Source organism: Rhineura floridana, chromosome 2 (genome assembly GCF_030035675.1).
Source record: "Rhineura floridana isolate rRhiFlo1 chromosome 2, rRhiFlo1.hap2, whole genome shotgun sequence".
NCBI lineage: Eukaryota > Metazoa > Chordata > Lepidosauria > Squamata > Rhineuridae > Rhineura > Rhineura floridana.
In genome coordinates, this window is record NC_084481.1 from 20,154,100 (window position 1) to 20,178,555 (window position 24,456).

Genomic DNA, 24,456 nt, shown 5'->3' on the forward strand with positions numbered 1-24,456 from the left:
CAAGCCTCTTCCTTCTGGGAAGGGATAGGTGAGAAATTCAATTTAGTTCACATTTGAAGCTAAATCTATCAAATCCACCCTTTCTGAATCAATACAAGAACTGAAATATAGCCATCCTTAGAAATTTCTGAATTTTGCAATGTACTTTGCCAGCCAATGTTTACAAAAATGCAATTATATGAAATTATATAAAATGAATATACTGGGGGAAAACATATTCATGAAACTAACATCCAAAATTCATTATATTAGAAGAAATTACTTGCAAAAATATGTACTTTGGTCAAAACTCCATATAAGAACATGTTTATTAGGAGAAATTCTTACTAAAATGCTGGAGAATTTTCATGAGGATATTTTTTTTAAAAAAATCACAGATCGGTGCAGAAATGTGGAGAACTGAAGATTGGAAAAATGAGAAACTGAGAGAACCAAAATGGGCATATCCTTCCATTCCTACTTCTGGGAGTGCATAAGCTACTTATATCCAGCCTTCACTCTCACACCATTTCCCAGAATGCCCTTAGTAACGGCATACACCTTTTAAAATTGCTCTTAAAACTTTCAGAATCACATGCATTCAATTTCTCCTCCTCCCCATCCCCCAATTTACCTGCTCTGAGAACAATCCACATCTAGCTGCAACACGTGTTATGCAGGCTTCTATAACCAGTCCTGCTTGTGGGAAACCAAAGCCACGGAAGGCAGTGTTGGATGGCATGTTTGTCTTGCAAGCACGGGCATAAGATCGGACATGTGGTATCTTGTAAGCATTATCCAGTCTTTGCAGCATTACCTGTGTGACCTTCATTAAGGGGACATTAAAAGCTGAGCATTAGGATAACCATCTTCTAACATTGGCATTACCCACTACCTTCTTTCTCTAGGAACTCCTGAAACTGTTGCCTCCATTTATGCACATTGTTTTGGCAACAAGAATGCTGAGAAGCAAGACAGCTGGGATGAGTAGTGCTCTCCTGCTACCAGGTCTCTTGCTAAAACCAGTTAATAAGCAGAAGAGAAAACAGGCAAGAGGAGATGGACTGAACACAATGGACAGAAATGAGAATAGGGTTAAACAGGCAAGAGAGGAGATTCGGATTCAGTGTGCTGCAATCAACTGAAGCAAATCAAACCCAGTTCCTATTGCAGAGGTTTCCAATGCGGTGCCCTCCAGAAGTTGTTGAACTTCAATCCCCATTATTCCTGAGCATTGGCCATGCTGGGTGGTGTGGATGGGAGTTGCAGCCAATAACACATGGAGGACACCATGCTGGCTCCACCTGGCCTATTGACACTAGCCCTTTTTGCAAGCCTCCTCAAGTGTTCAGTGAGTGGAAAACTGGACCGCACCAGTGAGCCATGCCCCTCCACCTGCATTCAGGAGTATGTGCCCAGGAACTTCCAGAAGATCAGATAATATATATACAACTGTTGCACAGCCATTTCATATAGCTAATAAATATTTTGGAAGATACACATCACCAACCCCCCCCCCCAAGTTTATTTGTACTCTTCTGTTTATGGTGGACACTTTATCTTTAGAAGTCTTTGAGTGAGTTGAGCAGTTTGGCTGGTACTGCTATTACTAGTTTTCAGTTTAATTGTTGACCTTTCTTTTGTTTTATCTGATCTAGTTTAACTGTTGAAACACTGTAAACTGAACTACTGAAGCTGGACTGATGCTTACGTAACTTATAGCAACTAAGAGAAGAAAGGCTTTAAAAAAATCATCTGGAAAGGTCCTTAGTAAATTGCATTCATCGTCATGAAACAATGCTACAGAAGGATATGCAAAAGCTGCCCTTTCCCCACTGTTCTTATAGAAAGGTGGGTTTGTTTTTCTTCTCATACAATATGAAAAATCACTCTGGCTAAGAAACACTCACCAGGATAGATTCATCAGGGGTGCATCCTCCATTAATGTACATATCGATATCCAAAGCCAAGATTCTGCCATCACTCATGAAGCCAATCTAAATTGGATCAATGAAAGGACAGGTTACTTTGAGCTTTTTAAATACACACACACTCACTCCACTTGTCTATTACAGGTGTGGGGAAGCTTTGTCCCTCCCATTGTCATCCCTGGTCATTCTCCAAGCTTGCTAGGGCTGATGGGAGTTCAGCAACATCCGGAGGGCCAAAGGTTTCCCACTCCTGATCTATCATTCAAATTGCACTACAGTAGGCATGTGTGTGTGCAAAATTCCGTATGTGACACCATCAACTGCACCTGTGCAATTAAAAGGACAGTTTTCTCTGCAATTAACACAGAAGAGGTGGCCAAATCTTTCCCAGTTGCCTTACAATGTTTATAGCAGAGAAATGCAGTCATATAGTTATAACAATATTTAGCGCTTAAGTAGCACTTCAGAGTTCAAAATGCTTCAAATACATTGAGAGTGTTTAGACTGTAAGCCAGAGATATGAACCAGCCTTTTGCCAATCCTTCACAGAAGCCAGTAAACAAACTAGGAAGTCTTTGATTAACTAGCCTTACACAGGGTGTTCTGTACTTCCATTGCGTGGAGAGAGGCAGGGCTGTGCCTATTGGCCCTGTGCCCGAGTTCCCTGCCAGCTTTGCCCCTGTGCTGTCCATATTTTAGGAGTATGTCTCCAGACAGGAATCCTGCCGAATGTGCATAGGCTGTCCTGTGAGCTGGAACCCTGACTGAGTAACGCTCCACTTGTAAGAACAGCCTGTGTTTGTTTTGCAGGCAGCCCCTCTTGTCAGGAGCTGCTGGATCTGTGGACACTTCCACATGGCAGCTTATGGTGGATTCGGTGCTGTTTGCACATGCAGGATTTTCCACAGAGTTCACACAAAGTTATCCTAATCAAAATGCTATCCCATATTCCCCCATTTAACCTGGATTTACCATTTCCATGGGGTTTTTTCCCCCACTGATCAGATTTTCTGCAGAAACAGTCAATCTGGATTAAATGGAGGTTGGGGGATATGAGACAGCACTTTGGTAAGTGTGGTGTAATGTCTTTTTAAGATGCATGAGTTGCTTGGTAAGCACAGCCAAGTGCTTTGTCTAGCATTCCTTATTTAAATGTAGGTTTTTGAGCTTGTCATTAAACCTGTTTCCCATATGTGAGACTGGAGTGTTTTCTTCTGGAGTTTGCCATACAGGACCTTGATAGCCAGGCATCACATGGTGTTAGCAGTGGGATTTGGATTTTTCTTGTGTGTTCTTGCACACATTTATCAGCTTAAGTAGCTTAAACATGGACTCATTCCGGCCTCCATCTTCACTTGCTTTGCAAGGTCATTTGGCTGAGAACTGGAAGAGCTGGGAGCAAGCTTTTCAGCTATATCTTACTGCTGCTAGAGTTGATAATGTCTCTAAGAAACGGCAAGTAGCTATTTTGTTGCACTGTGTGGGAGAAGAAGCGCTGACAGTTTATAATACTTTTGATTTCTCTGAAGAGGGGCCAAAAGATATAGCAGAAGTTCTTGAACAATTTAGGATATATTGCACTCCTTGCAAGAATGTGGTATTCGAACAATATTCTTTCTGGAATCATTCACGGACACATGGAGATACCAGTGAACAGTTTGTTACTGAACTTAAACTTAAAGCTAGTAACTGTGAATTTGGTTTGGCATTTAATCATATGGTAAGGGATAAGATCGTGTTTAGTGTGAAGGAGGAGAAATTAAAGGAAAGATTGCTGAGGGACCCTGATCTTACTCTGGAGAAAGCAATTGAAATATGTCATGTAGAAGAAATAACAAGAGCTTAACTACAGCCTATGTCAACTTCCTCAACATATGGCAAGAAGTTGCATGCAGTACATGTAACTGATAAGGATTGTGAGGGGATTCCAGTACAGGGTCTTGGACCGGAGAGGTCACAATCTAAATGCAGGTACAAACAAACTAGAAATAATAAGTGCTCTTGTTGTGGTACAGTGCACAAGCCTCGAAATTGTCTAGCATTTGGAAAGATCTGTCATAAATGTGGCATGAAAAATCATTATGCCAGAGTATGTAAAGTAAAACCATTAAGTTTCAACAAAGAACAACAGGGATATCAAATCTATGAGCTCGATTTAAACAGTTTGTTTATAGGAGAATTAGCTCATGAGACCACTGGTGTAGCTGCAAGCCAAGTGGGTGGATGGTATGCTGATATAATTCTGTGAGGACTTTCAGTAAAATTTAAGCTGGATACAGGAGCTGAGGCGAATGTTTTGCCACTGCATATATTTCGTGAGTTACCAGGCAAGAAAGTGCTAAGTAAAAGTGATTTAAGTCTTGTGGCTTATAGTGGAGCACATATAAAGCCTTTGGGAGCTATTGTCCTTGATTGTCATACCCCGAGAAGAGCAGCTAGATTATGGTTCTATGTAACAGATAGTTCTTCTCTTCCACTATTGGGCAGGGTAGACTGTGAGACATTGGATTTGGTTCGTCAGGTGGATAATGTGCACACAGTTGAACCTTTAACAAAGGAATGGCTACTTGCTATATATTCTGATGTTTTTGAAGGTCTTGGTGAATTTGAGGGTGTTCACCATATCCATATTGATCCAGCAGTGGCTCCTGTTATTTATGGCTGTTGGAAGGTACCTTTTGCAATATGGGACAGATTAAAGGAGACTTTGGGACATATGGAGACTGCAGTAGTAATATCTAGAGTTATGGGTCCTACAGAGTGGGTCAGTAGTCTGGTCATTACAGAAAAGAAGAATGGGAAGTTGCGTGTATGTCTTGACCCTTGTGATTTAAATAAAGCAGTTTGTAGACAGCATTATACCATTCCTACAACAGAGGATGTTTTGAGTCATTAAGCTGGTATGAAATTTTTTACCATCTTAGATGAGAAAGATGGATATTGACAGGTGAAACTGGATGGAACTTCATCACGTTTATGTACATTTAATACACCTTGGGGAAGGTATTGTTTCCATCATCTGCCATTTGGACTTAAATACTCTAGTGAGGTGTTCCAACAGAAAAATGAGGAAACCTTTGGTCATATCAGAGGGGTGTACATGATAGCTGATGAAATGATCATTGCAGCAGAGACATCAGAACAGCATCATCAGATTCTTAATCAGGTTGTGGAGACAGTGCTTGCTAAGAATATCAAGTTTAATAAGGATAAGATTCAGTTTAAGGTCGACTCAGTGAAATACATGGGTCAAATAGTGACTGCTTAGGGAGTTTGACCAGATGATGACAAAGTTAAGGCTATCCGAGATATGATACATCCGCAAGATAGACAAGGTGTGCTCAGATTTTTGGGGTCTCTGCAATATCTGTCAAAATATATTCCATGGGAGGCAGAACTGACAGCACCTTTGCGAAACTTGTTGAGAAAGAATGTATTGTTTCAATAGATGTCAGAACATCAGAAAGCTTTTGAACTGATTAAACAGCAATTGTGTCAGGCACAATTCTGATACTACCAAACCAGTTACTGTGCAAGCTGATGCATCAAAAGATGGTCTTGCAGCATGTCTGCTTCAGGAGAATAGACCAGTGTCTTATGCTTCGAGATCACTTAGCTCATCAGAGCAAAATTATGCTCAGATAGAGAAAGAATTGCTTGCAGTCTTGTATCTATGAGAACATTCCATCAGTATGTGTTTGGTAATGTTATTTTAGTTCAGACTGATCATAAACCCTTAGAAGCAATTTTTAAAAAGCCAATTGGTAGTGCTCCTGCTCGTTTGCCGCGTATGCTTTTACAGCTTCAGAGGTATCAACTTAATGTAGTGTACACCCCAGGTAAGCTCATGCATCTTGCTGATACATTATCTCGAGCTACTGTGGATCTTCCTGTAAGTGATGAGGGTTCCATGGCTGGTGAGAGAGTAATACATGGATTGGGTACACTGGCCATGCATCCAAGGAGGCAGGGCTACTATACAGGAAGCTACAAAACAAGATCCTCAACTTCAAGTAGTGGCAGCCCTCATAAAGAATGGATGGCCACAGTATCTGAGAGATGTTTCTCTTGCTGCCAAGACTTTTTGGTCTGTAAAAGACTCTTTACATTGTTAAGACGATATTGTTTATTTGGGAGACAAGGTAGTTATTCCTGTGTCTCAAAGACAAAGTGTCCTCTCACAACTTCATGACTTTCATCAAGGTATTCAGAGAACTAAAGCTAGGGCAAGAGGACTGATGTATTGGCCTGGTATGTCTAATGATATTGAGAAGGTGGTTGGAAATTGTTTTGTTTGTGCTTGGTATGCTCCACGTAATCAAAAGTAACCACTTAAACCACATGAGATTCCTGAATTACCATGGCAGAAGCTGGGTGTAGACATTTTTGTTGAATATGGTTCTTCTCCTTTTCTTCTTGTGATTTATTATTTTTCAAAGTATCCAGAAGTGTTGAGCTTGCCTGACAAGACAGCAAGAACTATGATTGTTAAGCTTAAGTCTGTGTTTGCTTGTCATGGAATTCCAAGGATAGTTGTGAGCGACAATATGCCCTTTGCTACTAGTAAAGAGTTTCAACTGTTTGCTTGTGATTGGGGGTTTGAACACTGTTTTAGCAGCCCAGGGTATCCACAATCCAATGGAATGGTTGAAAGAGCAATCCAGTTTATTAAACAGCTTATTAAAAAGGCAGAGGATGCTCAGGTAGACTCACATTTGGCATTGCTGGAATATCATAATACACCAGTTACTGGAATGCTATATTCACCTGCTCAAATGTTGATGGGCAGGATGCTTAGGAGTAAACTCCAAGTAACAACTAATTTATAAGATACCCACTGATGTATGCAGGAACCTTCAGAAAATACAGGATAGACAAAAAAAAATCTATGACCGTACAGCAAAGCACCTTAAGGCCCTAGAAGAAGGAGATTCAGTATTGATAGAGTCTAATGAAGGCTGGCTCCCTGCTACTGTTACAGAGAAATGTGAGCAGCCTTGTTCGTATCAAGTAATGACACCAGATGATCGTAGGTATCGGCTCAGTTGACGCTATTTAAAGCTTCAACAGCAGTCATCTAAAAAGTGTGATGATATATGTTTAGGGCAGGATGAATTTCTTGCCATGGAACAGAATACTCGACTGGACAATCCTCTTGACAACGTTGTAAGTGACGCTAAAGACGCTAATGAGGACAACATCGTACCTCAGGAGACAAATGCTTCTCATGTTAAAGAAAGACTTTCTGTACATGTAACATCTCGAGGCAGACCTGTCATTTTACCAGCAAGATTTAGGGACTATGTCCCTTGAGAAAGGATGGTGGTAAAGACCACCCTCAGCGGTAAGCTAAGTACTGATGACCTCTGGCCCCATTATAATGATTTATTTGATTTTTATTTTTGTGTTTTGATATGTTAAATATGATTTTATTGTGTTCTCGTTATGAAACGGAGATGTGGTATAATGTCTTTTTAAGATCCATGAATTGCTTGCTAAGCACAGGTGAGAAGTATTCAATCAGCCAAGTGCTTTGTCTAGCATTCCTTATTTAAATGTATGTTTTTGAGCTTGTCATTAAACCTGTTTCCCATATGTGAGACTGGAGTGTTTCCTTCTGGAGTTTGCCATACAGGACCTTGATAGCCAGGCATCACAGTAAGGATAACGTAGTTCATTTATATAAAGCTTATTTTATATTTTCAGTTATTAATATTGGAAGTGTTGGGATGCAACTTGGCTTTATGGAGTTTTCATTGGACAAGAGTAGACAGAAAGGGGAACCTCCATGTTTCCCAGACTTTCTGACCTAAACTGTGCTGACTTTTCAAGTGATAGACTGATATTCATAAGGTTGCTGACCTAATTTCCTGTTCCTCCCTTCTTCTTTGTCCCACCTAAGGAAAGGAGACGTCTTTCCTTTGTCTCTTTCTCCTGCAGAGATGAAAGAGCAAGCATGGCTCTTCGCATCTCCAAATTTATTTAGCTAGAACTAGGATATTTCCTATCCAATATTTATTTCCTATGATAAATGTAAACTTTCTTATTTTCCTAAAGCCAAAGTGTCGTTGTGATTATATCAAGGGTAAAGTGTGCTCATTCAACAGGGATTCTGTTACAGTTCAGCTTCTGCCAAGCATTCAACTCCAAATGGTAACAATTAAACGAAGATATGATCATCTAAATGTGCTCATCATCTTCCTTACAAACACTCTTTGTAGGTCACTTTATATTACTCTCATAAAACAAATGCAAGACTGAGAAACAGTGGCTTGCCTGGAGCTCTCTTTAGACATTCAGGGCTCCTGTTTGTGTTCAAAAGAATGTGCGCAAGCCAAGGTGCAGATACAAATATCCGCCATATGTGTATCGCTTCACATATCTCGTGTGCTTATTACGCACGTACACTTGTAGTCACTTCTCCAAGCAACTGAGATTCCTGTCTTTGCAGTTTTCTGTCTGCATGGAAAGGTGCCATTTGCACAGCATGTTGCAAATGAGTGACAGAACAAGCATACCATGTGAGTAGACACCCCTGCCGTAAGTGTGTTCACAGGATGCAATGAGGAGAGTCAACAAAGCCTGAAGAGGGCTCAAAGCCACCTAGTGAGTTTATGGTAGTAGCAAAATTTGAACCCGTGGCTTTTTAAGTTCACAGTTCAGCCTCTGAGTGACTACATTACATGTGCACCATTCACAACAGATGCATGTGCATTTTGCTATGTAATTTTTATATCTGAGATCAGGAGGTCAAGTTGGAATCATTTCTGGGCACACAGATTTATTCTATTGCTTACTTTGTATTTGCCCATGACAGGGTGTCGGCCTCCGGTAGTTAACATGTCAGTGCCTCTGTCTAGAACACAGCGAACTGCATGGCCTGTCCTAAAGCACACACACACACACAAAAAGTCAAGTAGAAAGTGAGACAAGAGATACCCACTGTCATGTTACAAAAGGGGACAACTCAGTTCACTAGGCAATCCCAAACTGCTGCCTAGAGTGGCAAAACTGCAATATTAAAGTAACCATCAAGCAGATTTCCTGCTGGATGAGGGAAAAATCAAAGGATAGCTGCAGAGAAAAGAAGAGAGCTCTTTAAATTCAAAACAAGCAGTTCACACCAGTGGTGTAGTGAATGGAAATTGAAGTGAGGCAGGAGGGGGAGGGAGAAAAACCTGTAAAAGAGATTGGGTGACTGTGAATGGATGTATGTTTGTAGCAAGGCCTCCCGCTTCAACATGCAACAGTGGGACCCCAGCCTGCCTAGGGAACAATGCATCTGTTCGAGATTGCCTAGATTCCCCCTAATCCTGAGCTGTGATGGTTGCTTGGCAGAAAATGGTAATCTGTAGGTGCCCAGATAATCTTTTTTTTTTTAGCATTTCACATATTCCAGAACTCAGCATTTGTATCAAAGTGAAGTCCTAGAACAAATTAAGCCGCGACCACACTTTATTCTGTCAATGCTGCCTACGTTTTCTTGCTTTGCACATATCTCAAAGGAGAAAGGAACCCCCTGCTTTTTCCACAGGTGCAATTTAACATATTTTAGAGGCAAGTTTTTGTTTTCTAATCCATGCAGCAAAGTCTACAATGCTCCTTCAATGCTTTCTTTGACGATAATGTATAATGACAGGTCAATATACTACTGTCTCAAGATCTATTGGTCCCACATGGCATGGCAAATTTTATATACCTCTTATACATTAATCAAGAGTTTTAGGACTGTTTCTTCCTGGTATTTAAGTCGATCTAATACTGCTTTAAGTATCAAAACAGAACTTTAGTTTTTAAAGGCTTGTTGATTGCATTTCAATCAATATCTGAAAAGGGAACAAATATTTCAGCCACTGAGTTCATTATCTCATCCCCCCAAATTCCACTGTTCTAACAGAGAACTTCCTCAACAGTTTGACAAACACACACACTCACTTGTTAGCTGCCACGGCTGTAACACATGCCAGTATACTGGTTTTAGCTAGCTTTCCACCAAAAGCTCCTCCAATTCGTTTCACATGGCACATGATCCTATTCCTTGGGATGCCTAAACAGGAGGCCACCATTTCCTGCACAAAATAAAATATTTTATTATTCAAGTACAACTTAAAGTTGTCTCAAATTTGGCATAAATCATAGGTTAGAAAAGAAAAAAATGTTTAGAAATCTTGGATCAATAGAAGTACTTCAGAAGGTTGTGTCAAATTTTTATTGCAAAATGGCTGAACATAAACTGACCCATGTAAGCCTTCAGCTATGGTTTAAATGCATTGCTATCGTTAAAACCATAGCTGGAGGCTTACATGGATCTGTTTAGTAGTCATGCAGCATTTATTATAATAATCCATGAGTCCCCAACCTTTCTGGGCCCAGGCACATTTGGAAACCTAAGAAATTATCATGGACACAAAATACTCATTTCACAGAAGAAAAATTGGCAATGCTCATAACGACCCCCCAATGCAAAACACTGACACCTCCCCATAAATCACAGACAAAAGTAGGCAACACCTTCCAGCAAAAAACAGGCAATCCCTCCCCAACAACAAAAAGAAGCCCTAAGCCCTCAATTAAAAAACAAATGCATTGGGAAGGGGCAGGAGGCCTTGGTAGGGGCACCAAAGGAAATGTTTGATGGTGATGTGGTGGCCATGGCTGCCACACTGAGGGCCCAACAGTAATCTTCGAACCACCATGGAAAGTAGACCAGTATTATTATCCCACTGGGAGGCAGAGAGCGGGGAAAAGAATATGATGGGGATTGAAGATGAGACAGAGAGGCTTGCCAAAGGCCACAAAGCAAGTTCAGGGCTAAGGCAAGATTTGAACAGGAGATTTGATGGCTGACAGATCATTCTCTTAACCACTATTCTATGCTACAAAACAGGGATATTTAAAAATCAGTAACACAGATACAACACCAAATCCATAAATCCCACCCCCTCCCTATATGGCTCAGCAGCAGCAGCTGCCAATCGTAATAGAAAAGTGAAGCTTAATAAAAAAGCAAAGTTTAGCCTTTTATTTATTTATTTATTTATTATTTGATTTATATCCTGCCCTTCCTCCCAGCAGGTCTCTGTTAGTCTCTAAGGAAAAGAGGTATTCCAGATTGATGGGTCACCATCAAGTACGCCTTTTCATATACCAGTCGTGTCTACTTTGGTCCTCTTAGGTTTCCTTACATAAAAGACTGTGGCACAACAGCAGTCCCCTACTTGCTTTATGCTGGTGATGTGGAAACTGCTCTTCCTTCACAAGCTGAGGGGGCAGCACAACATCAGAAGCCCTGGGCCAAGTGGAAAGAGCCCATTCTGCAGTGGCTCTCCATGCTAGTGCCCTGATTTCCAGATGGCAACATAGGTATCCGTAAGGGAGGAAGTGATATGAAATGCATGGCTTTAAAACACAGAGAACATTACTGCCACTTGTATAAAATATTTTGAAATTGCTCTCATAACCTGTACAAGTGATGGATGCTGGGTGGATGCATACACATCCATTTCTTTATCCTCTCCTTTTGGAACAGCAAGAATACTTTGAGTTTCCATGTAAAAGTGTTCTTGTCCTCCAATATGGACCTCACCTATTTTAAAAAGAGAGAGTATCTTAAATCAGTATCCCAAAGGAAGGAGTCTGGCTTTCCTGACAATGAGAGGAAAGCTGATGAGAAGCTCAAGGACCAGGGCCGACACCAGACATGACTGGGTCTTTGGGCACCAGCCTGCCCTGGGCCTGCAGCACTGTAACCCAACACACACACCCATACAGGCGGTGCGGGGCTAATAAGCTCACCCACACACCCCACATATTCTTGTGTCATGTGAATGACATGCACGTGTAGCATGCCTGCCTGTCATCAACTAAGATGGTGGTGGGGGTGTCAGCCCCTTAGGGAAGCTCCCATCACCATCTTGGGTGATGGCAGGCATACGGACACAGCACACATGGCGTTCACACTGACAGGAGAGGTAGGTGGCGTGTGCGTGCGGGCTTACTGAAGGCCACGCTTTCTGTAGATCCCTCTCTGTGATCCACAGCAGGGTCGGGTTGCAGGACCCAATGCTGCCACAGATCACAGAACAGGAGTGCCAGCTTCCACCCTAAGGAGGACCCTACAGGGGTCCTTCTGGGCCGCATCGGCCCTCAGCTAGGGCCCAACTTGGCCGACCACTGGCACCAGCTCTGCAAGGACAGTAGGGTAAAATTGCATTTGGTTCTTCTCCACTATAAAATCTATAGTGCCACAAATAAGATGGAAAGTGTATGGATGGGCTATGATGAGGACACATACGAAAGACAGAGAAGTAAACAGACTCTGGGTAAATGATATTGCGGCAGTCAACTTCCAGATGTGGATGATTTAGCAACCCCAGCAACTGGGCTTTCAGAGTTCTAGAATCCAAACTGCATTCTGCAGCCCACTGGGCAGTCCCCTTTTCCTAGCCTCCAATGTATTTTCTTTGTGTGTATGGTTGTGTTTCTGTTTGTAAGAAGGGCAATTTTTACTGGGACTGTGGTGGGAGGAAAAGGGTTAAATACTCCCCCCCAACTGTATTCCTGATCATGATTGATGTAATTTAAGTAGGGCAGGAGAAAAGAAACTGACATAAAAGCAATGCTATTTCAAAAGGGAAGGGTAAAGGTGACAGAGTTCATTCCTAGAGTGGAGAGTCATCATACAGAACAAAATGGCTAGAGCACAGCTGTATGGTAGGCTATCTGTAAGGGGGAGGGGGAGGACTGAACAGTTCTACTGTGTAAAAAAAAATGTTGGATTTTCAGAACTCTGGAAAAAATGGAAGCTGAACTGGGGCGGGGAGGGAAATGGGAGGATAATATTATGGTCATAAAGATGCCCCATAAAAAGTGAATGAAGAAAATGTGGCTAGTCCACAGGAAATGCCAAGAGTGGAAACAGCCTGAGAAAGAAAGAAAGGTTCAGTCTTGGTCTCATGGCTGTAACAATATCCATAAACAATAGAACAGTTTTCTTGTTTACAGAATAGTCCTTACTCAAACTGAGTATTCAATAGAATTCAGCCATTCAGAGCAAGATGGAAAATGGTGGGCAAAAGGCATAGCTGGGAAAGGCAAGATGGAAAATGGTGGGCAAAAGGCATAGCTGGGAAAGGCTGGTTCCTGACAGAGTCCTTTCTTACGAGAAACTCAGAAATCAGTTTAGGTAACTGCGCAACTCCAACCTACATTCATGGGTCTGACACCCTGCTATCTATAATTGTAGTAAAATGTTAATTTTTGCAATCTTAAAAATGCCAATCCTAACATTTCCTTGCTTCAAGAGACCACACCAATAAGAAAAGATGCAGATGTAATTTTCTACGGCAAAAATTATGATCTGCAACTAGGGATGGAAGGATCTGTCAGTTTTGGTTCTCTCCGTTTTTCATTTTTCCAATCTTCAATTCAGTTCTCCACATGTCTCCAGCAATCTGACTTAAAAAAAAAATCCTCATGAAAATTCTTCAGCATTTTTATATGAATTTCTTCACATAAACATTTTTGGATGCAGCTTTGACTAACATGAACTTTTTTGCAAGCAGTTTCTCCAAATATAATGCATTTCTGTATGTTATTTTCACTCATATATTCATGTTTATGCACACTTTCCCCTAACATATGCATTTTTATAAACATTGGTTGGAGAACCAGATCACAAAATTCAGGTAAATGCAAATTTTGAAGGATGGCCGTTTCGGTTCTCATATTATTTCAGATAGTACCAACTTGACAGATTCAGCTTTAGATGTGGACTGAATTAAATTTCTCCCCCATCCCTACGTGTAACTTATGATGTCTGTCTTTACAAGTCTAACTATATGCAGAAGTTACAAATTCATGTCCATGTGATCATTTGGGTTAAACATCCACATTCGTAGGAGCTGTAATTCAAATGTAATGAATGCCTGTTTCTAACATTATATGGATTCATTAACTATATTCACAAGGTTTGGAGGTATGAAAGTGTCTTGTGCGCAGCCCAAGTCCACTGATGAGAAGGGTGTAAATGGTGGGACGCAAATTCTTCCGTTTTCACAGTAAGATTTCGAACCAGCAGGCTGCAGTTTACCTTCAAGAATGTGGTCGGTTATTTTAAATGCTTCATCGACATTTCCTTGTTCCAGTTTCCTTTGTGGTTCAAAGAATGAATTGTGCTCTATCGCCTCCTATAGCAACAGAAGATACACACACCTAGTTGAGCACACCACCTGTTCTATTCCTTAAAAAAAATGACCTAAACAAACGCCTAGCATCTTTTTGGGGAAAGCCATCATATTTAAACTTTTACGTGTTATATCTTTTTAATACAGATATGCCCAAAGAAACCATTTACAGCCCAGAGCCCAGGTGCAATAAAACCAGAATCAACAAAGAGTACTGCGGCACCTTAAAGACTAAGGCTGCAACCCAATACATGTCTTCTCAGAAGTAAGCTGCATTGGGTTCAAAGGGACTTAATCCCAGAGAAATGTGTATTGGATTGCAGCCTAACCAAATTAAGGCACAAGCTTTCATAAAATGCAAGAAAGCTTATGCCATAAATAAGCTTATACCTAATAAACTTTCTTCATTTTTAAGATGCCACAGGGCTCTTGTTATTTGTTACAACCAAGATGGCTACTCCTGTGGAAATTACTAAAATCAGAGTATCTGGTTTTAAGCCCCCTTAGCCCTAATGACTACTATGGGACTAAATCACATGAAATTAAAGTAGTTTGATTTAACTGAGTTGTGGATTGAGATACCAAGAACATTTTACTAGTAATAACTAGTAGTACAACTACAAGCAAGCAGCTGTTATTACAGCAGCAATAAGGAGCAGCTGTTTTTTCACCTCTATAGTCAGGATGACAGGTTCTTGAGGTTCATATTGTATCTTCACTTTTGCAGCTGCTCGTTTAGCATGAACATCTGAATCTGCAACCACTGCACAGACAATATCACCCACGCAATTCACCTGAAAAACAGAGAAAACTAGTGCCTTAATTTTGGTACTCACTTGTTCTTCAGAAAGCTAATGAAACTATACACCTACACAAAGCAGTCAGTCAAGTAACTCTTACACTCTTTCCAGCAGGTGTATAACATAGAGGGAGACAAGAGTTAAAAAGTTAGACAAATCAATGTACACTTAAATAAAATTAAAACACAACAATAATTAATAAAAAAGCAAAAGTCTCCCAGCATGCATGTATACAATGCAGAATGAGTCAATTCCTGTTTAGATTAATCAGCTGTTGCCTATAGTATGGCAGTTTCCATCTAGTTTCCTCAATACACCGGCACCTTATTTGCGAAATTTAATAATCCTAAAACATAGAAGAGCTTTTACTAGAGCAAGATTGAACATACTATCGTCAGCTGTATTAGAGGGGAATTTTACAAGAATCCCACTGCAAAATTGTGAGAAGATGGCAGTATTGAAACAGCAGCCCAAGGACTGCTATTTTGCTCTTTCTATAGGGATCTGACAGGCCTTCCGTGGCGCAGAGTGGTAAGCGGCGGTAACGCAGCCGAAGCTCTGCTCACGGACGGAGTTCAATTCCAACGGAAGGAGGAAGTCGAATCTCCGGTAAAAGGGGTCGAGGTCCACTCAGCCTTCCATCCATCCCTGGTCGGTAAAATGAGTACCCAGCATATGCTGGGGGGTAGAGAAAGGCCGGGGAAGGAACTGGCAATCCCACCCCATATATACGGTCTGCCTAGTAAACGTCGCAAGACGTCACCCTAAGAGTCGGAAACAACTCACACTATAAGTGCGGGGACACCTATAGGGATCTGAGAAGTGAGCTGATGACAACAGTGCACTAAATTTTTTCAGGGTGTTCAATTAATTTTTATGTGGCTTTTCTTCCAGCAGACCAAGAGAAGCTGGTGACAGCAAAGTCCGCAAAAATTTTAGCGGGTGCCATTAAAACAAGATCCATTATGGCACCTTGAGTTTCAGTCTGACATAGCTTTATCTGTTTGTTGTTTTATGTTGATGAATTTTGTATACTAATTTTATCAGTTTGTATCTGATGTAAATTTCAGAATTTCAGCCATTCAATTTTATCAAGTTGTTTATCAAGTTTCTACTTTTTCTGTATATTCCAATTGCAATGGCTTGTGGCTAATGCAAATAAATGACTGAAACTTGATTAATGAACAAAATAGAAAAGAATTAAAAGAAAACAAATTATCTGTGATCAAATGTAGCTTACCTTTTCTCTGGCAAATATAATATCTGGGACATCATAGTTATAGAACTCATTAGTGGCTGGGACATCCTGAACAGAGATAATATCAACTACACCTGGCATCTTAAGGGCTTCTGAAGCATCAAAGGATCTGGAAGAAACAGGGTAAACCAGTTAACTCACATACAGTGCAGAAATGATTATTCACAGACTGCAGAGGCAAGGGTGGGGAGAAGAGGTGTATGACAGAATGGGGATGGGATGGGCAAAAGGGACATTAGGCTGAGAATGACTAAAAGGGGCTATGGCAGTGACATTGGGAGGCAGTGGGATGTGTAGTTTGGGATATGTAGTTTGAAATGGAGATTGGGGGCTGGTGAAGGAAACTGTGGAAGAGGGCTACAGTGCTCTGTACCTTCCTCAGATGTGACAGAAATGTGGTTAATAAGTGCCACATCATATTACTCTTAGGGTTTCAGGTGTCTCTCGAAGACCATTTTATGCCAACAGGCCTATGTAGCTGTTTAAGATTTCTTGTTTAGCAGTAATTTTAATTATTTTGTACTATTTTATAGTGTTTGATGTTTTATTGTACTTGCGTATATTGTTGTACACCACCATGATATAAGAGCGGGAGGTACATAATATTGCAAGCACTCTTGGATGAAACAGATTATCTTGACCCATCCCAGTCTGGGTTCAGGCCTGGTTATAGGACTGAATCGGCCTTGGTCACCCTGATGGATGACCTTTATCAGGAGAAGGACAGGGGGAGTGCGACCCTGTTATTCTTACTTGATTTCTCAGTGGCTTTTGATACCATTGACCATGGTATCCTTCTGAGCTGACTTGGTGAGATGGGTACTGGAGGCACTGTTTTACAGTGGTTCCAATCCTATCTCCAAGGTTGTTCTCAGAGAATAGCATTAGGTGATTGTCTTTTGGGCCCCTGGCAGTTGTGCTGTGGGGTGCTGCAGGGTATCATCTTGTCCCCCATGCTGTTTAAAATCTATAGGAAGCCCTTGGGAGGGTCATCAGGAGATTTGGGATGAGGTGTCAGCAGTATGCTGATGATACCCATCTCTATTTCTCCATAACATCTGAATCGGGAGAGGCCGTGCAAGCCCTTGACCGCTGCCTGGACTTGGTGGTGGGCTGGATGAGGGCCAATAAACTGAGTCTGAATCATAGGAAGATGGAGGCACTGTGGGCTGGTGGTTCCCGAGTTTGGATAATTGGTCAGTTGCCTGCTTTAGATGGGGTCATACTCCATCTGAAAGAGCAGGTCCGTTGTCTGGAGGTGCTCCTGGATCCATCTCTGTCACTAGAGGCCCAGGTGACCTCATTGGCTAGCAGTGCCTTTTACCAGCTTTGGCTGGTAAGACAGCTGCAGCCATTTCTGGACCGGGATAGCCTGACCACTATTGTCCACGCCCTGGTAACCTCCAGGCTGGATTATTGTAATGTGCTCTATGTGGGGTTGCCCTTGAGGTTGGTCCGGAATTTGCAGCTGGTGCAAAATGTGGCGGCGAGACTGCTCACTGGGGCAGGGTATCGCCAACATGTCACCCTGCCGCTCAAAGAATTGCACTGGCTGCCCATTTGCTACCGGGCGAAGTTCAAGGTTTCTAGTTTTGATGTACAAAGCCCTATACAGCTTGGGACCAGGATACCAGAAAGACCGTTGTGATGTTCCTCTATTAGTGTATATATGGTAAGTGCTGTTTGTATAGGAGATACATGGTAAGTGGAATGAAAGAGGAGGGGGGAGTGAATGGGCAGTAGAATGCTAGATGATTGGCTGAATGTTTAACATGGCTGACAGTATAAATGGAAGGATGACAGGTAAATCTGAGTGGATGTGAGGTGGATGTTAGTGGGTTGTTTGGGTGGGTTTATGAGAGGAGAGTGTGGAGTTCGGATTAATACTAAGACCAGTACCTCAGGAATAGATGTAACCATATGCTTAAGTGCCTTTTAAAGTAATATTGTTATCTTTGTTAGTTAATAAATATTTTTGGTTTACCAAAGGCCTGATCCTTGGCCGGGGTTTCACAGACCAGAATGGAGGGTAAGGTAAATACCAAGGCTGAAGAGTGACAAATGGTGGCAGCGGGGAAGGGAAGAATAACACCACAAGTATTCAGAGCAAACCAGAAATATATGTATCTGCATTGATACAAAGGGAGTGGGACAGCTTGAGCACGCAGTCACAGAGGTAACCTGATTGAGAGAGACTCAGGCAGAGTCTCTGGGGATACTGGTTATAGAACGTGACTGGTGGTGCTGCCTAGCAGGGGGATCTGGTGAGGTCTATGCTAGAGCGGAGAGATAAACCATAAAAAAGGACGGTCTGGACTGGTGGAGTCCCTGGTGGTGCCTAGTGACAGGCAGTAGCCACGAGCAGGTAGTAACCTGACAGGGAGAGCCAGGGAAGACTGTCACAACCGTCTTATCCCTTATATACCTAGTCCATCACTGCACTGTGCAGGTGAGGGCCTCCTGCAGATACCATCTTATCAGGAGGTCCGTTTTGCACAACATAGGAAATGGACCTTCAGTGGGGCGGCCCCTAGCCTGTGGAATTCCCTACCCTTAAATATTAGACAGGCGCCATCTCTGTTATCTTTTCGGCGCCTATTAAAGACCTTCCTCTTTCAACAAGCCTTTTAAGTTGAGACCTTATCCCAGTCTGCTTCTGTGTTGGAATTTCTTTTTAATATATTTTAAAAACTTTTTTAAAAAAACACACCAATGTTTTTAACCTTTTTTTAAAAAAAGTCTTGAAAGCTTTTTTTTAAAAAAAAATGTTTTTAAAGATGTTTTGTTTTAATGTAATTTGAAGTCTGTTTTTATGATGTTTAAAGTGTTTTTAGTGCTTTTGTTTGCTGCCCTGGGCTCCTGCTGGGAAGAAGGGCAGGATATAAATCAAATAATAAATAAATAAATAACAGATAAATAAATAATAAAAGTTTGCCATATTGTGGCACATACACAATCTTTGCATGGGCTTTAGAACTTGTTACTAAAGCCAAGAAGAGTTCTTCATCCACTGCACGAATATCATCACAATAAATAGCTTCCCCTGTGGCATGTTTAATATCAGCCTGGTGTATGATTGGACGTCCTACTGGATCTTGGGCAAGTTGCCCTGGCTCCACTTCCTTTTTAATTAAAACAGACACACACACACAAAACAAAAAAAAAGTCAAGATGTTCTTTTCTTTTAGGCTTTTTTTAAATTTGCAAATTTCCTCTTTGTGCAACGACAAATAATTGCAATGATGATTACATAAATTGCATCGTTAAATGTAGGAAACAGAAATCATTGCTTATTAGTGTTATATTTCAGCTTAATATTAGAGGCAAGATCACAGGATTTGGTCTTGAAGAGACAGCCATCTTGCCAAGCTAAGCAGGTTTACATCTGGCCAGTGCCTGGAAGGTATAGTACTTGAGAACACTATCAACACTATCTTCAGTTCCAACATGGAAGAAATACAGGATACAAATGTACTAAATAAATATATTACTGGTTTCTTAAGGCACTTCTTCACAGAACTTCCTGTACTCCAGGTAGAGGTCTGTAGTTCACAAGTGTAAGTGCAGAACTGTTGCTGGGAACAGCCCACACAGATCTTACCATGGCCCCTACTGACAAAGGTGACCACAGGGACTGAAGCACCATGTGTACTTCCAAGGCCTGGGTGTACTGAAACAGCCTACCTAATCCTGTAAATGACGGTTGTGCAGATGTGACTTCAGGGTTATGCGGGCTTTTTTCCTTAAAGGTGAATGAGGAGCAAACTAGGTTGCATCCATTCAGGCTCCTCAGAAGCTTTTTGGCCCTGGTGCATGTAAAAGAAACTAGCAAGGGGTGCCAGGCAGTATTAAACTAACTCATTCTGTTAGAGAAAGGATTTCCGCTTGCACAATGCAACTGCTCCTCCTCCTCCCCATGCTCAGAACAGATTTTAGGGGGCATCGGGGGGGGGGAGAGAGATCTGTTACACAAGCAGAAATGCTCGTGCAGATGGAATGAGTTAACTGGATATTGTCCAATGACTTTATATTTCTGTAACTATTTTATATCTCCTTTCAGTCATATTCCCAGGGCAATTTGCCTAAAGAATAAACAATTTAAATATAAATACCAAAAAGACCCACCACCACATAATAAGCTAAAAATCACAAAATCATAAAAACAACATAGAACATGAGAGCACTGAGAGCATTTCAGGCCAGAGGAAATACATCCATGGAGAATTCTGGTAAGCACAAATGTCTACCGTGGGCTTAGACCAAACTAAACCTCAAAACTCTTCACTGGCTTCCTGGTCTGCATCCAGACGGGTGGCTCCAAGCACTAATAAATCACTGCTCTTTTGCTGTAAGCTACAAGAAGAATTTCAGTAGATTTCCTACGCTATCAGGGATAATATACTTTTCCCGTATGTTTATCCTGCTTTGTTTCCTCCACTTAGAGGCCTTCATATTCAAGCAGTATATAAATTTTATTAAATAAATAAAATAAATAAATGTCAGGAAACATGAGATGGCTGCAGTGGGCCAGGAAGGAAAAATGTCTTAATTATTCTGAGCAGCTATTTGGATTTTTTTATTCCCCAAGTAATCCTTTTATTGCAAAAAGTATTTAGTGCTAAAATTGCTCATTTAAGCCTGATTGTCCATTACTACCCATGAATTGTAGGGAAAAAACCCTGAAGTGTTTAATGTATTAGCAACCAATGGTAGTGGAGTAGAGCCACAGAGCTGCTCTCCTGACATCACTGCAGCTTACCAGCCAGGGATGGAGTGGAACAGGGAGGTAGCAAAGTCAGAGCTGGGAAGATGCATCAACAGGAGTGCTGGATTGGCTCCACTGGCGAGTTCATGCAGTTCTGACCTCACCGCCATCCTGCTCTACCCCAGCACTGTTCAGGTAAGCTGCAGATATGCCAGGGTTGGGCAGGCAACTCCAACCCACCCACTGGCCACTACAGATTAGTGTTCGTTTGGACAGGGAGAGTAAATTGGAAGTGTTGCATTAGGAAAAATGTCACACTGCTAACATAACAGTGACCCGATTTAAAAAAATAAATAAATTAGTGTTATAGCACTACTATACATTTTCATTTAAGTAGTATTTTGCTACTATTTGAAAATATATATAGCAGAAAAAGTATTAGTTAAAAGACTGATGTAAAAAATTAAGAGTGTCATAAAGTGGTATCCACCACAAAGGTTATAATGAATACATGGTAAGCACTGATAGGCTCGGTATGTCACTGCCCATGTCAAAGCCGCTTACCACAGCTCTTAAAAACAGACTGATGAGCCACAGCTTGGGAGATTGCACTACTCTTTCACCTTTTCCAGTCAGATGTTCTGCTTTTCTTTCCTAACTGCACTGGGAAACTGAAGGAGGATTCCAAATGAAACATAGGAATGTAGGAAGATGCCTTATGCGGAGTCAGATCTTTGGGCTATCTAGCTCTGCACTGGCAGCACTCACGGGCAGCAGCTCTCCAGGGTTTCAGGGACGAGTTCTACCTGGAGTCGCCAGGGAGAGAACCCAAGATGTTTGGTATTTTTTGAAGCATCTGAAACACTTTTGCCCTGCTCTTCAGCCAAAAAGGCTCTCAGAGCAGCTTACAGATCAATTAAAAAAAAAAACAGTCAGTGCCTACCCTTAGACCAGGGATGGGGAACCTGTGACTCTCCAGATGTTGTTGGACTTTTGCATGTAAAGCATGCACTCTGCCACTGAGCTACGATCCTTTTGCCTAATGGGTGATCGTGCTGAGTGGCTTCCCCATAAAATGAGAGTGAACTAGGTACAGCAATTCCACTAACACCAGGTATGGAAGCAGACCAGGCTTCCCTTAGCTTTCATAGTCCTTCAATATACTCCCTTGAAAAGCCAAAATTAGCTTCCAGCAGTGTTTACTCGCAACAACAACCAATACTTTCTTTTGAACAATGTCATCAGTAATTACATTCTGGAACTCTCTGTTGCTGAATATAATAAAGTATAATAGTAATGTCTCTCATTTCTTATCACCTTGAAAACAGCTCATTTTCAAGGTGATAAGAAATGAGAGGCATTACTATCCAGGCTGAGTAGACAAAGTTAAGATAACCAGATATATCAAATTCTAGGTAGAATTTCCAGACCATAATAGCCTAATACTTAGAGAAGTCAAAGATCTCACAAAACCTCGTCAAAGCCATAGTTGTGAAATAATACCTTCTGTGTCTTTAAAACATTAATGTTACTGACCTGGAACTTTTGCATGCTCTGGGGCATTTTGGTATGGAAATGTTCAAGGGCACTTGCATAATTCTCTGGGATATCAGGATACCGATTAGGATACTGTAAGAAGATTATTTTCTCTTACATTTTTTAAAGAAACATTTGATTAAAAATCCAATTGTAAATTTAACTCCCCCTACACACACACCTAAATGTAATTCACTTAACCTCCTAAAACAATTCTTGAGTGTTTTGAAAGAGTATACAACTATACCATGCTCCTTGCAAGAAGAGGAAGAATTCAAAAATAAGGACATGTGTATGAGTGTATGGAAGAATAGTGGATTCTTGCTTTTCATAGACATCTGGGTTGGCCACTGTGAGAACAGGATGTTGGACTAGATAAGCCTTTGGCTCTGATCTAGCAGCAGAGTCTCCGAGATGTAACCTGGCGCCCGGGACAAAATATCATCTCAGGAACACCCCCCCCATCCTATCAGTAGAAAGCATAGTATGAAATCAGCATACTAAATGGTAAAGCCCCCTACCCGCATGCTAAGGTCCTGATTTCAATAACTCACCCCCACCAATTCGTGTAAAAATCCCCTTCATTCAAAAGCACAGCTACATAGCTAGCATAATGCGTAGTTTAGCCCATAGTCTTTTCTTTTATGGAGGGTAGGGCAATGAAGACATGGAAATGGGCCTTCTCCCATTATGGAACCTATATTACAGAACAACCTCTCAAGTAGAGTTCACCTGCCATCTTGCCGATGGTCTCTTATCAACAAATAAAACACATTTTTCCCCGGAGGGCATTTTTATCATGTCTGACTGGATATGCTTGAAACAGCTGCACTGCTTTCCATTAGTTACTGAGGTTTTATCTGTTTTATTAATCTACACAAATCAACAATGCAAAACATTACCATTATTCTCAATGCCTGCAGCACCTCCAGGTAGAATTTGAAGATGAAACTAACAATGAGAGTTCTTCTGTACTCTACTTTGCCACCTGGAGCTGAGCTTGGGAGAATAATTTCTTGGAGTACTGCTCTGCAAGCTTTATCCAGCATCTGCTCATCCCAAGTTCTGGCAACATAATAAATTATATATACTCAGTAGGCAAACTACTGCACGATTAACAGTAGCTGAATCTATTACTACAACATTGGTAGTTGTATCCTTACTATTGATTTCCTATAGGATTACAGCACTTAAATGCAGTTTTGATCATGGAGTTTTTATTCAAACTGGTTGTCTTGGTAAAACAAAAATCAGATTCTTAATACAGCAAAAAAAAAAAGACTTTTAAATGGACAAAAACATACATCCTGTAGCAAACTGCTATTGTACATCAAGGAAACAAAGTGGTTTCCAGTGAGACTTCATATTTCTGGGTTCCCAGCTTTTCATGTCTTTCAGCATCTTCCTTTGCTGCAGAGTAAGTGGGTCTGATTTCCATAATTCAATTGAAGAAGCTGTGTACAATCTGCAGCTTATAAGAAGGACCCCCACCCCAGATACACGTGTGTGAATCTAAAGGTGCTCCTGTTTAAAATGGTAAGAATCATGTTTAATTTTTAAAAGAAGTATGTATCCAGCCCTGCTAAGTCCTGCAATAAATTTGAAGGTGAACCAAGGAGTCAGGCAAAAAACAAGCTTCAAAACATAGTATACATTTAATGGCCATTTCTCAAAGACTGCTTCTGCTTTGCCGCATCTGAGGGCAACCATTTCAGAATAAGGGAGCAGACTAGATGTATGTGCAACCTGTCCATGAAATCTAGTTCATGCAAATGGTGACAACTGCATTAACTAAGAGTGTACTGTTTTAACCCTCCTGATGGTTCATGGCTGGAGGGGTGGGGGTAGGATGGTGTGTAGGGTGATCAGCTACGCATTATCAAAAACATGACATGCACCACCAAAAAAAGAACAAAATTTTTCATAAGCTAATTTATATGCACAGATGTAAATTTAGAAATAACTGTTAAGATATTCAAGGCAGCTAACGATCCTTAACGTTTTGCATGCAAGTGTCATAACATTTAACAATGTATCATAAATCAAAATGCTGTAAATATAT

General features: G+C 41.1%; 1 protein-coding gene across 1 annotated transcript in view; it reads right to left on the bottom strand.

The window, feature by feature from the left end:
* Positions 1–24,456, bottom strand: part of LOC133376272 (aldehyde oxidase 1-like) — a 107,157-nt gene that overhangs the window by 49,455 nt on the left and 33,246 nt on the right. Inside the window, exons 15-25 of the mRNA XM_061608058.1 lie at positions 23,297–23,459; positions 22,395–22,487; positions 19,106–19,275; positions 16,136–16,262; positions 14,767–14,889; positions 14,002–14,098; positions 11,372–11,496; positions 9,846–9,979; positions 8,708–8,795; positions 1,890–1,976; positions 614–805 (exon numbers count right to left, since the gene is read on the bottom strand). Of these exons, the coding sequence (XP_061464042.1) occupies positions 614–805; positions 1,890–1,976; positions 8,708–8,795; positions 9,846–9,979; positions 11,372–11,496; positions 14,002–14,098; positions 14,767–14,889; positions 16,136–16,262; positions 19,106–19,275; positions 22,395–22,487; positions 23,297–23,459 (1,399 nt within the window). The remainder of the gene's footprint in view (positions 1–613; positions 806–1,889; positions 1,977–8,707; positions 8,796–9,845; positions 9,980–11,371; positions 11,497–14,001; positions 14,099–14,766; positions 14,890–16,135; positions 16,263–19,105; positions 19,276–22,394; positions 22,488–23,296; positions 23,460–24,456) is intronic.